At 36.9% G+C, this 13009-nt stretch overlaps 1 protein-coding gene across 1 annotated transcript in view; it reads right to left on the reverse strand.

The window, feature by feature from the left end:
- The window catches only part of USP34 (ubiquitin specific peptidase 34), a gene marked incomplete at its 5' end in the record, with an annotated part of 85220 nt that overhangs the window by 18214 nt on the left and 53997 nt on the right, over positions 1 to 13009 (reverse strand). Inside the window, 17 exons of the mRNA XM_009867175.1 lie at positions 1 to 65; positions 1500 to 1544; positions 1668 to 1772; positions 1880 to 1928; positions 2350 to 2501; positions 3088 to 3162; positions 3247 to 3415; positions 4591 to 4676; positions 4944 to 5024; positions 6415 to 6480; positions 7190 to 7237; positions 7341 to 7416; positions 7513 to 7577; positions 9071 to 9166; positions 9262 to 9315; positions 10768 to 10846; positions 12264 to 12417. The exon at positions 1 to 65 is cut by the window's left edge and continues 49 nt beyond it. Coding sequence (XP_009865477.1) covers positions 1 to 65; positions 1500 to 1544; positions 1668 to 1772; positions 1880 to 1928; positions 2350 to 2501; positions 3088 to 3162; positions 3247 to 3415; positions 4591 to 4676; positions 4944 to 5024; positions 6415 to 6480; positions 7190 to 7237; positions 7341 to 7416; positions 7513 to 7577; positions 9071 to 9166; positions 9262 to 9315; positions 10768 to 10846; positions 12264 to 12417 — 1465 coding nt within the window. The remainder of the gene's footprint in view (positions 66 to 1499; positions 1545 to 1667; positions 1773 to 1879; positions 1929 to 2349; positions 2502 to 3087; positions 3163 to 3246; positions 3416 to 4590; positions 4677 to 4943; positions 5025 to 6414; positions 6481 to 7189; positions 7238 to 7340; positions 7417 to 7512; positions 7578 to 9070; positions 9167 to 9261; positions 9316 to 10767; positions 10847 to 12263; positions 12418 to 13009) is intronic.

Consider the following 13009-nt stretch of genomic DNA (forward strand, 5'->3'; position numbering starts at 1 on the left):
ATTCCTGGAGGTCCACCAGCAAATTCCATCAGCATGGTCAGCAATTTGAAAAAAGGATTGGCTGCCTGTAATGCATAAAAAGGAAAATAGCCATTTTGATCTATTTCCTTTCACCCACTAGTTTTTTCTACAGTCTTTTTTAAAAGCCCCAACTGTTTGCATAAAAATACATTTCTATGAACTTCAGACATGTACATTTACACTAATTTCTTATTATTTAATCTGGAAATAATTGAGAGATATATGTATATCCATACATGGATACAGGAGAATTAAGCCAGTTCTTATAGGGCAAGGCAACGTGACCTTACCAGACAGGATCACTCCAGAAGACACATATAGTTACAGGGAAATAACTGTACACATGGTGGGACACAATCAGATGTTAATCTGAACAAAGCAGGGAAGGAATCAAGCTGTCGAATCGTGAAGAATTCACCAATTTACCCTGGTTTACATATATACTAGATGTCACTATCTCAGAAACGCCATTATTGTTATGTATTTGCATAACATGTAACGCAGATCTTGAAAAGTTTATCCGAAAGCATCAAGCACATTTTGAGGGTTTGCACTGATAGTTATCATTAATACTGGCAAACCATCTTCCTCTGAAATCACCACCATTTCTATTCTAGCACTGGCTGTAATAGGAATGTGGTTTTTTTTTATTTGAGCTTGCTAAGACTCACACAGCTGTTAACAATGCTTCAATAAAGTGGTTACTACTACTGCTATGTATTTCGCACCTCACCAAAAATGTCTCTGGTGCATGTGCGTATGTGCAAAGCGGGGGGAAAAAAAAAGCATAAAAATGTAGCAAATGTTAGCATGGCAGGAGGGAAGGAGACGGTCATCTGATAGTGCCCATTCTATCACACAAAGCAAAGCTGTCATGAGAATGATTTAGTACGTGCTTCCTTTCCAACCATGATCATGCCTCCTCTGCTAGACATGCCCTCAATTTTTCCTCATTTTTTTTTCTTTTCTGACAGCACTATACAAGAATGTCCTTGTGTGAGCATACACTTCTCCACTCTGTATATATTTTATTGTGTGGAATCCATTTGGAACTCTCAGTTTTTTTGTTATTACCAGGGCAGGAATTTATTCTGACTGAGAAATGCGGATGCATGCACAGAACTGCAAAAATAGTGCCCCAAGAACTTGAACAACCAGACGATAATTACGTATCTCCACTTATTCTAGCACACACGTTTTATTGGTACCAATTATTTTTTTTTAAATTCGTATAGGTGGAGAATCCAGAAATATGTTATTTGGCTTTGAATGAAACTTTCATCTCAAACTGCATACCAGATTTCTGCTTTAGAAGAACTTAATAGACAGTGCAGTTAGGACTTCATTTAATGTCACAAAAACTTCCATGGATCATCTTCCATGCAAGATTTTTGATTAGCAAAGGATTATTTAAGTAATTTAAAACAAAAAAAATATTAATACAAATTACTTAATATACAGGCAGTATGTTTACATACCTCAGGAGTCAACTTTGCTATAGATGTGAAAAGCATGGACACAATCTTAAAAACAAAACAAACAAAACTCACTTAGACTTATGTTTATTCAGTTAAAATCATAAAAATCACCCCATTACGCTTACTCAATCAGATTTTTAACCAACAGCTACAGTTTCTGATACTTACATGTTCTGCGAGTCGATTATTGTACCGACACAAACTGAAAATGAGATTGCAAGTTTGCCTGATGTTGATACCATCACGGATATGTTGAAACAAAAAAGGAAAACCCTGCAACAAATGAGAAGATACTAGTACACCGTCTACAATGATGTATGTACACATACAGATGGGTGGGGTTTTTCTGAGGCTTATACAGTCACATTTAAATCAATTACCTTTCCTCCTGTTAATGCTGCCATATCGTTTTGTGACAAAGTCAGATGCCTAAAAGACAAAAAACTTGTATCATTTTTACTTCAGAGATTATTAAGCAAGGTTAAGGAGAAATACTGGGCTGAGTCTTAGTTTATATTCTTCAGCATCACAACATGCAAGAGAAAATAAAGGCATTGACATTAAACAGAAAAAAACACAATAAATATTTTGTACTTAGACCAAATTAAAAAAAAAGAAATCCAAACAGAGGCAAATTGAATGTGTGTGAGGATTTAACCAGTCTTTTGTTTGGTCAACAATGATAAAACATTTATCTTTTAAATGGGTAACAATATAATGAGCTCACATACAAACTCACTTATGCTGCTGACAAAGGCCACAAAAACACTCCCTCAAGCCCATGAAATTGCTCATTCCTTTCTCAGATAGCTTAGATTAGAATTTATTTTAGTTTTTCAGAAGCTCTTGCCTTTCTGAGCGAGACTGTTCAACTAGAAGAGCAATCAGGGCAATCATCTTCTCAAGTGCGGCAGGCCTGTACTTTTCTTCTGCTAAAGAGAGTATATCTTCCTCCTCTTCCTCTTCCTCCCCTTCTTCCTCAGAAAGTACTTCAACCTGTGGCTGAAGGCAAAAAAGAAGAAAGATAACTTCCATGTGGACATCTTGAGCCTTAATTTCAAAAAGCCTGTACGTGGTTTTGCATATATTCTGTCCTTCTGTTCAAACCAACTTAACAAACTTGATGAATCAAACCAAGTAAATATCTAATCATTTTCATGTTGAAGCATCCACTTTGCCTAAGCTAAATTGTATTTACAAGTGCAAAAGGCAGGTTGGCTGAAGTTACTCCATAGCCTGACATGGTGGGTTATTTAATAAAAAAGCACATAAATGGACAAGTTTATGTTGTGCAACAGGAGTGACCAATCACAACCATTAATGGCACGCTAAGTGCAACTTCAGCTGCTTCTCCTTAGTATCTGTCTATACTAAATAGAAAACTGGTTCATAGCACAGCCAGTTGGGCACCTTTTTAAAATACCATATTCACTTAAAACATTGGGGAAAATAATTGTATGAGTGAAGCAGTTTTAATTTAAAAGCTGAAAGATGGCTAAAGGGATACAGCACGATCACGTACATAAATGACCACGTACATAAAATACGAAAGACTGGTTTTCTTGTTATACAAGATATTCAAACTTACATTTTCAGGTCCTTTAGTTCCCATGTAGAAATGGACCATTGTAGATATGGCTTGCAGTGAAAGCAAGAACTGGCTCTGAAATATGTAGATGTTGAATTACTTGAAAATATAGACATGCATATACATACCTAATTCCCCAAACTACATGGCTATACTCACTTCCTCTTCTCCCATTTTGGCAAATTCGTAGAGAAAGGCAAAGTATTCCGTGAGGTGTTTACTGTGAGGCTTAACGCCGTGCTCCATAATTGACAAGAGTGTCTTCACAAAGCGTGTCACGCAAGAGCGACTGCCGATGTCTTCCACAGGACCATCCATGTCATCCGAACTGAAAACAAAAATAATTCCATTTAGATACTTCATAAAACACAGGGAGCATAAATCACCTAGAACCAGCGAAAAAAGCAAACTAAACCAATACCGAAAAACTTCAGTTTTCTACCATGTCCTACTATCACACTGAGATTTCTGCCACTTTCTGAAGAGGGGGTACCAAGTACAGCCTAGGTAACACCATGGTTTGAAGTAAGGTAGCATCTGTCACTCAAAGTGTTCAAAAGGTAATAAAACTAGTCTGAATCAAGATTCTAATAAGGAAAATAATCCTTAGAAAAACAGTATTAGGGGACCTCCAGCTTAAAATCATCTTCTTGATCTGCACGTCAAATTTCCCGAGTTCCAAGAATGCTGTTGCAGCTCGTTATACTACGCAAGCAAGGAAAGGCAGTCTCCAAAACACACGTACAGGATCCTGACAAAGCACAACACACGCACTGTCAACCTTGTTCATCTACTGAAAGTCGGATCTCATCCCTGAACAGAACAAGCGACAGAGACTTTTAAAGCAAAGCTTCCAGAGAATATTAAATTCTGCTTTTTGCCATGAAAACTGTATTGTGTCCTGAATGTTGTTATAGCAGTATAGTTATTACAAACTCTGCCACTCTGGCTCTGGAATATAATTATTATCAGGATCATCATCTTAACCCAAGGAGAGGAAAGAAAAAGCACTTTCTTCTTCTTCTTTTCATTATGTATCAAAAAGAATAAATATTTCATAATTGGAAACAAAGAGACATTTTTCTTGACAATTAGCAGAACAAAATAGAATCCAACAGGTTTATTTTCTACTTTTTAACAAAAACTGTGATGTAGCTGTATGGCACAGGACTAGACTCTCATCTCCAACCTCTCCTACTGGATGTACATGTTAAATTGACACCTACATGCCTCTGTATGGATTCTCATGTGTAAGTACTAAGATTTACACTTGCAGCACATGGCTGGTGGTGAAAAGAAAATCTAGTCTAAGGCAATAAATGTTTCCAACAATGTATCTTCAACTTCTGGCTTTTCCAACTACAATAATATTTTAAAATAAATCAGAGGATTTTGCGTAGACTAATGAAGAACAATTAATCCACAATTACAAGATCATTCTGAATAACTCGAGTTGGTGAAATGCATGTAATAAATAGAAGTATTCAGGAGGTATTATTTTACCAGTCTTCCATTCCTGGCTGGAGATAGAGATGTGCATGCACTGGCCTCAGCCTCTGTATCACATGAATACACAAACGCTGGAACATCTGCAAATGGATAAGTAAATCAAGTCCATATGTTCATTCTTTTATATAGATGTCATACGTATTTTCTAAGCAAAGAATACTCTGTCATCGAGTACTACTCCCAGTTCTATGGGATTCACAGTTAAAGCTCCGACCGACACACCCACATTTCACTTCTTAGCGTACGGACGCTTCGTATTTTAACAAAACGGTCAAACCTGGTTTTCTGAACAGGTCTGATGGAGGAGCCCTATACAAGTGACTTAGAAAGGAACGGTTTTTTCTTACCTGTCTCACAATCTGATTGGGACACTTTATTAGTATCTGCATTGGCCACCAATCATCATCAGCCATACGATCCAAAAACCACTGCAGAAGATACATACTTTGTTAGTTTTGTTCCAAACTTGTTCTAGTCCAATCTTCTTTTTGCATGATATTAAAGTCTGAAGAGAAATTGATGTTACTATTATTAAGGAATAAGCAAGCATTAATCCAAGGGAAATCTAAACGTCTTCCATGCATGACAAGAAAGGAATAAAGATCAACAGTAGTAAACATGAATATAAAATTATATCCAGCATCTTCTTATCCCTGGGTTCTGCATGCCATTATTCAATTCTCTGGAAGGTCAGGCTTATCCTGAAAAGTGATGTCAACAGAACAAAAAACGATGTCTACAATGAAGCATAAGCTGAACAATCCTGTATAATAGGGATAGCTTAAAAAAAGAATTAGGTTCCCTCCATTTTCTGAAATGTAGAAAACCCTTACTACCTCCAGAGACAGAAAACATAAAAAAAACCCACCCCAAAACAACAGAGACTGATGCATTCGAAATTAGACTTAGCAAACAATACAGCTGAGCATTCTGACTCTGCACATTGTTTTATTCACAAGCAAAGACAGTTTAAATTAAAGAATACAAATTGTTGTTCCTTTTATTTTAACCGCACCTGAGTATTTTTTACTATATTAAATGTCTTAATTCATTTTAAGCATCTGAGGACTACATCACATTAACAAAACTGTTATCGCCCAACTCCTGACTGTTACATAACAATTTAACAACCTAGAATCAGTGAATCCTTTGTGGTTTCTCAGTCCCTCTACACTTTGTCCCACATTCCCTTCAGGCAGCATCTTGAAAAATTTTATATGTAAGACAAAAACCAGTCCAAACCCACATTCCTCCTTTTTTTTTCCCCTCCTCCTTCCAGGAGTTTTCAGTCTTTTTACACATTGGGTCCAGGATCCTCAGCTTCACAAGCAAGACACTGCATGAATTTGTTTTCAGCAAAGTCTAACATTAGGTCTTCTTACTCCCTTTCTAACTGTCTCATTGCACTGCAGGCTTTTATCTCACCACCCTCTTCCCCTGGATTCAACTCCAGTGTCTGCCAGTTCAGTCCTTAAACTTTACACTGTCTTTCCATTTCTCTTGGGAGATTTCATTCAAACACATCTTAATTACATAGATCTATAGGCAATAATCAAATAAAGCTGTTGTGACACTGTGTCTTCTGTTCTAGTGACCAAATGATTTTGGCCTGTGGTCTCACCCCAGGCTTCTGAAAGTAAAAGTCAAGTCATTGCCCAGAACCTGCAGTATTAGCGGCTGAACTTCATCTCACAGTGCACAAATATGCCAAATACAGTAGTTCATAGTCCAAAATATTCCAGGGATACGAACCTCCAGGAAAGTTAAACAATACATAGAAAGTTGGTTTGTACTTTGCTGAGTTCCTAAGTCACTTACTTCACAAGCTGCCTGACTGTTATTAAACTGTTTTGTTAACAGTTCAATCCACTGAAGCATTGTAGGCTGTGAAAAGAAATACAGAAAAAAAAGGAACTTAAAATAATAAATTGCAACTCAATTTTTAAGCATTTCTAAATGGTCAGTTACAACACTGGACCTGAAGAATATAGTTCCAAACACTTTGTGAACTAGTAGTGTGTTGCACCTACACAAAACCAACAGCAGGTATGTTCAAACTAACGCAAGTAGTACCTCACATTTGGACTAATTGTCCGATCATACATTATGACACAGCCTTACTAATGCCAGACAGGCCAGAAGCAGCAGCACTCTGCCATCACAGATGAGAAAGAAGTAAAGCCTGATGGAGAATAAAGATATTTCGCATAGAGTAGAACTTCCTTGTTGTTCACGCTAGCACTTATAACTTCAAACTGGCGAGCGCAACTGTTGCTCAGTGGTGAACACTCCCCTCCACATCGGATTTGAGCAAGTGCTTGTTAGGATAGGAATCAACAGGGAATTTTCAAATGAAAAGAACACAAGATGTGTCTTTCTTAATGCACTCCTGAGGCAAAGGAGGTTAAAATCGGAACCTGCATTTTTTCCGTTGTGCAGTGTTCACTATACATGTGTTAAAACATTAACTAAGTACCATCTATGGTATTTAATACGTCTTTAAATGACACTTTTAAAATTAAAAGGTACAGATATACAGCGTAAATATAATGAAAAATGTTACTTAAGGAGAATTTAAAAGGAAATAGAATACCTTTTCCTTTGAATGAATAAATGTCTCTAGTACAAAGGAAGTGCTTAACTGGAAAAAAAAATAAATTGCACCATTAATTAGAGAATGCTTGAATTAAAATGTAAACAAGGTAAAATTTAAAATAAATGTGATATACTTCTGAAGTACTTACCTTTGCTGTCATCAGGGAAACGGCTTTTGGATCTGGTAGCGTGCTTGGGATGCTACTACACAACTGCCACATAAACCTAGAGTCAGTAATTTTATTTGTTAATTAAAATAAATAATGAAAATCTGCAAGAAGAAAAGAAGCATTAATATTACATTTTTTAAGAAAAACTTACCCAAAATATGTATGTTCAAAAATGTTCTTGTCTTGAAGAAACTGCATGTTATCATGCCATATCCACTGAAGAAAAAATGCTAACATCAGATACAAGAAAGCAGTTTATTTCACTACATAAGCATGACTTTAAGAATATTTAAATGCTTGCCATGGCTAAGAGAACTTTTTTTTCTTATGAAAATAATTTCTGGAAGCATTTTCCTTATTTTAAAGGACTGGCTCAAAGTTGGGAATATTAGTTTTGCCTGCCGTATAAGTGTAGAACAGAGCTGCAATTTTGAGAACTGGTCCAACACGTTAGAAAAGAATCACGGTTTAAGATCATATTTGGATGTCTGCAATAGTGTAATAACTTAAAAATACAAAGAACTCCCTAAACACCTAGTTTGGCTAATTAAGATTAGTTAAAACTTGCGAGCAGCCTAGCTGGGTTGAAGTTCTGACACAAAGTCTGATGAGCTCCATGGACTTCCGGTAAAATCTTGAAGAGTAAGATTTGACTCTTCATCATTAACCAGAAAAAGATTTAACGCCAGGTCCTCCCTGCTCCTCTCTCCAAAATCTTTTTGTAGCATTTTTCACATAAAATAGTTAAAATGTGTAACTCTGATTACAAAAAAATTATTATTTTTAAGACTGAGAAGGAGGAAAAGCACAACCCGACTTGCTGGCTAGGGATGAAGAGCCTTTTAAAGTTAAGATTCTAACATATGACAGGTGATAAAACAATGCTTGTGGCCATAGGGAGCAGCAGGGAAACTGGCTTTCCAGGTTACAAAATAAAAGAACACCTTACAAATCCCGTACCGGGGATATGTCTAGCACAGCGCTATCCCTCGTGAAATACTCTGCTCTTGCGCGCTGCCTTACCCTTATCTTGCTGCTTAAATAGTATTTTTACAGGTATCCTAAGAGCAGCCCTCATCACCAAGGAGAACAGGGCAGTGTAGCCGGTATCAGGTTTTGTTTCCCCTACTCCTTTTTTACTAACACCAGGGCTACTCTGCGACCATGGGGAAGAGGAGATCCTTTTCTGACTGGAGCTCCCCATTATAAGCACAAATAGTGACGATCTGCTGCTGCTTTCACTTAGAATTTCACAACCCGCTAGCAAAAGTGCAAACCAACAGGCAGAACTACTCTCTTACTCTGCCCCCTCTCAAAGCAGTAAGTTGCTGAGGAGTTGAAGGATGCCAAGGGTGTTGGTTAATGAAAATTCTCCCTGTAATGTTGCAACTCTTCAGAAAATCCTGATAAACACCCACAAAACCCAAGAGCATTCTACCAGTCTTTTTTACAAATCTGAAGTGAATGATGTAAGTAGCTGAATTAAAAATACAAGACAGAATGAGAAAACATCTAAAATGTATATAGAGTGGAAATCTTAATTTGCTTCCTATGATATAATATTCCCCTAAGGAAGACAGCTAAATGAAAAGGACTGTCATCTTATCGATTTAAATTATATTTGCCTTCCCCTGTTTATTCAGAATCCTGACTCCTTTAGGATTTCCTATAGTATTTTAAAATTGATGTTAAAACAAATCAACTTTTACCTCCAGCAATTCTGATGAAACATCAAATTTGTAGTCTTTGCCATTTTCTTCCTCTGGTTCCATCCGTTTATAAAACAGCATGTAAGCACTGTGTGTCTTTAAGAAAAAAACATCTGTATAATTTTTGCTTTGAGAGCTAAATCATGAAAGTAGAAATATGATCATATAACAAGTGTTTGGAAGAGAAATACCTTTTCAAAGGAGAAGTCCATAAATTTATCAGTAACAGAATCGTAAGTTTTTGTCTGTCAAGAAGAGAGTAAAACCATTAATTACAAGCTCTTTTAATGGCCTGGTTATTGACAGTTTGAGATAAATGTGCAAGCAAACTATTTCAGGACATTTACAGAGAGCCTGATGACAATTTATTTCTTGCTCAAAGTAGGTGGTTTTTTTTTTGTCTTCCCCAGTGGCCTATTCTGTCTCTTCAGAGCTGCCATGCAATACTGCAACCTGTATCTCATGTGATTTCCTGTCCCATCCATCTCACTGACACCTCTTCTTTTTAGGCACCCAGAAGTATTCCATCCATTTGACAAACAAAATATTTTTTATTTCTGCTTTTTTTTTTTTCCTCAGGAGGATTCTTCTTATTCACAGGACTGTTTTAGTAATGCACTGCATTATTAAGAATGTGTTTTATATAATGATATACAATTAGAGAAATTCTTTAAAATTATTGATTCAATCATAACCAGAGTGTCTTTCAACAGCTACTTGAATTACTACTGTGAAAAAAATACTAAGATTCATGTTAAAGGGCAGAGGGTTGACCCAAAAGACAAACCTTGCACTACTGAAAGCAACTATCCACTTAAGAAACGCCACCTTCTTACAGTAAAAAGAACAAGCAAAATTATTTAAAACTGTAGATCCATTAGCTTGAAAATCACTTACTAACAGCAGTGCTCAAACTCTCCTGAATGTAAGTCACAGACAGATCTGAGAGGTTTTTAGTTCAGTTCTGGCACCAGTGAACAAGCGTCTGCCCACAAGAGGTTCACAGACCAGAACCTGGAAATTAGTGACACAAGGCACAGACAAAGATCCCAGAGCCCCGTTTTTCCAGAACAGGTGCAAGCCTGAAGTAAGTATTCCTTCAGTCAACGGCCTGAGCAAAGCAGCCATCCATGCAAAGGATTCCAAAATGAGTTGCATACTTATTTTTCAATAAGCAAATAAATAATATGATCAAAAAACCCATATATAGTGAAGAAGTACCTCTTTTTGGGAGATAGCAATACCTACACTATACTCCTGACATGTGTCTTTTTAAACCACATAAAAAGACTTGCATGCGTAGTGACAAATTAAATAGTATGATAGTTGGTACAGGAGAAATTAAAACCTTTCTCGTTTATCGTCTTAACTTCTATTACACAGCAAGTGTAGAAAAACTAGAAGACTTGCATCACTTGCTTGCAAGCAGCCTCACTTTGCCCAGCCTTTCATCCCCCTAAGCGGGGGGAGAGCCTTTGAAGTGCTGAGTGGTGGAAGAACAGCTACCTGCAGGAACTTAAGTATCACCTGCACAACAAAGATGGCCAAGCTTTAGTAAAACCCATCTAAGAGTTCTAACTGTTTCATATACATTCACAACGGATGGCAGACTAAGGGTGAATGCTATAGAATCCTTCACACAATTCTTCAGAACATATTGTAGTGGTTGAACGTGACAAAAATAAGTCAGAACTCACAGTCATTTCTCCACCGAAACATTCGGACGCAAGCTGGGCGGAATCAAACGGTTTTACTTCAGCATCGTTGAAAAGATACCTGTAAACCAGGAAGCTTTTGAAAAATCTGCTGCTTGTCTCCAAGGGCAAATAAAGCATAGCAAGCACTTAAAATGATTCGTCAGATGTAAGCACTTCAATTAATTTCTAATGCCTTGTTTGAATCATAGCAAACTAAAAACTGATGCCAAAAGGGACTTCTTTCACTGAGATTAGGAAGTCAGCATTTCAACAGTTCTTCGTTTTTCTTTTTATCAAGGGAAATATTATTTTCCTAATTTTTCCAGCCTGACCTGGTGCAAATAAGGTTTTAATGCAGCCAAGATCATTTACCATTTCCTTTTCGAATTGAGCGAAACAGAAATAAAAACTGAACAGGATCATCATTCCAGAACTCAAACTGGAAGGAAGCAGAGAAGATGGTACACGGTTAAGGATTCCCTCTGGAGCAGGGCTTGGGTCATGAGATGGAACCATTTCAAAAATGCTCCAGTCAGCTATTCTAGAGAACAGGAATAGAGGAAATCTTGTCTCCTAATTCAGGCCCTCAGCTGAGAATCCGAGATATGACACCCAGAAATGTCAGGCAGGTCCCCTGGCAAGACCCGCCCCCCTCCGTGACATGCCCATGTCTCCATCTCTTTCCCAGGCTGCGTTTCCCTACTTTTTCTTCCTCTTCACAATCATGATATGCCCAATGTAGGAAGAATTTTCTAAACTAGAAGTAGGAAGTCACAGTTAAAAAAAAATTCTAAAAAATATTTAATAAAGAAAATAGTGCATAGCATTTATTAATCTATCGCTTATGTGTAAGAAGATCCTGCCTCTTTTTTTAAATCTTTGACAAGAAAGGATAGAAAAATAAATGCTGTAAAATCTTCCAGTATATCACCGTAAACTGCATCTAGGAGGAGCTGACCAATAAGATGAACAGTTAAGATAACCTTAAAATCAAATGTGAAAACAATTCCACATACAAAAAGCACAGTAAGACCAGATTTATACAACCTAGCTATCATAACATCATTTCTGCCACACAGGATGAAATGAGTTTAAAGTATCAAAAAATTCAGGTTGTTGTTTCACTGAAAATGGACAAAATGACAAAGATCGAATTCCATAATCGCTTGTCAAAGGCAATAATCAGATTTTATGAAGGATAATCTATTAAATTCAAACTGTTCATTCATACTGAAATAGATTAAAATATAGTCATTGATAGTCCTGTGAAGAAACAAGCACTCGCTGTGCTATGAGGTGAACATGACACTCTCCTGCTACCCCTGTGCCCACAGCGCACAAATCTGTACGCTAATAAATTAACATACTTACACCCATCAATTTCCAACATCTTGTGCTTTTGGAGGAACCTACAGCACCCAGCTCCTACACAACTGCACCTGACAAAGTCAACAACTTAAGTACGCAATTATAAAATGTTGCTTTGTGTAACTCACCATTTGTTGTTTTTGTAAGCGTGGGGATTGACTATATCTCTGATAAAACTGTAGTAATGTCCACCATCTGCTGTTCCTGTATGAACCGTTACGCCTATCAGATCATACTCATAACTTTCTGTCTCTTTCAAATAGTCACCATCTTCCTTAAAACCTGAAATAATTTAATACAGTATTTAGTCAGTTGTTTCCTAAACACCTGAACTTCAACATTAGTATGCCTGACAGAAACACTTCCTCTAGTTGTACTTAATTTCTTTTCTTCTCAGCACTGCACAACCACGACAGGCAGAAACTCCACATACAGAACAAGCGGCACAGAATCATAGATCCCAACTCTCATAAAACTGTTACAGCTTTTTTTTGTTTTGTTTTGGTTTGTTTTTTTTGCAATACATCAATACTGACGATCAGGACTAATAACTACGTTATTCCAAGTTAGCACACTTTACTTATGATGGCGCTTAGGCAGCTGTTTGGTGAAGTTCAAGTATTATTCTGCAAAATCAAATCAGGCCAGCAAGGAACTGCATGTAGCTATTTGTAATTTCTCTCATACTTTAAAAACAAATCTAAGAATGACTGAAATAGAACAGTATATAAAAATGAAGTAACTGGCCACTTTTCTTGTATTAAGTAGAATGTGTGGCTTTGGGAATATAGGTTGATTAAAACTATGTTTGATTTTATTGCTTAAAAAGCACTAATTGCTTCTGTTATGGTATAGAGAAAGTGGTACGCAGATG

The sequence above is a fragment of the Apaloderma vittatum genome, unplaced genomic scaffold, assembly GCF_000703405.1.
Source record: "Apaloderma vittatum isolate BGI_N311 unplaced genomic scaffold, ASM70340v1 scaffold19963, whole genome shotgun sequence".
NCBI classification, from domain to species: Eukaryota; Metazoa; Chordata; class Aves; order Trogoniformes; family Trogonidae; genus Apaloderma; species Apaloderma vittatum.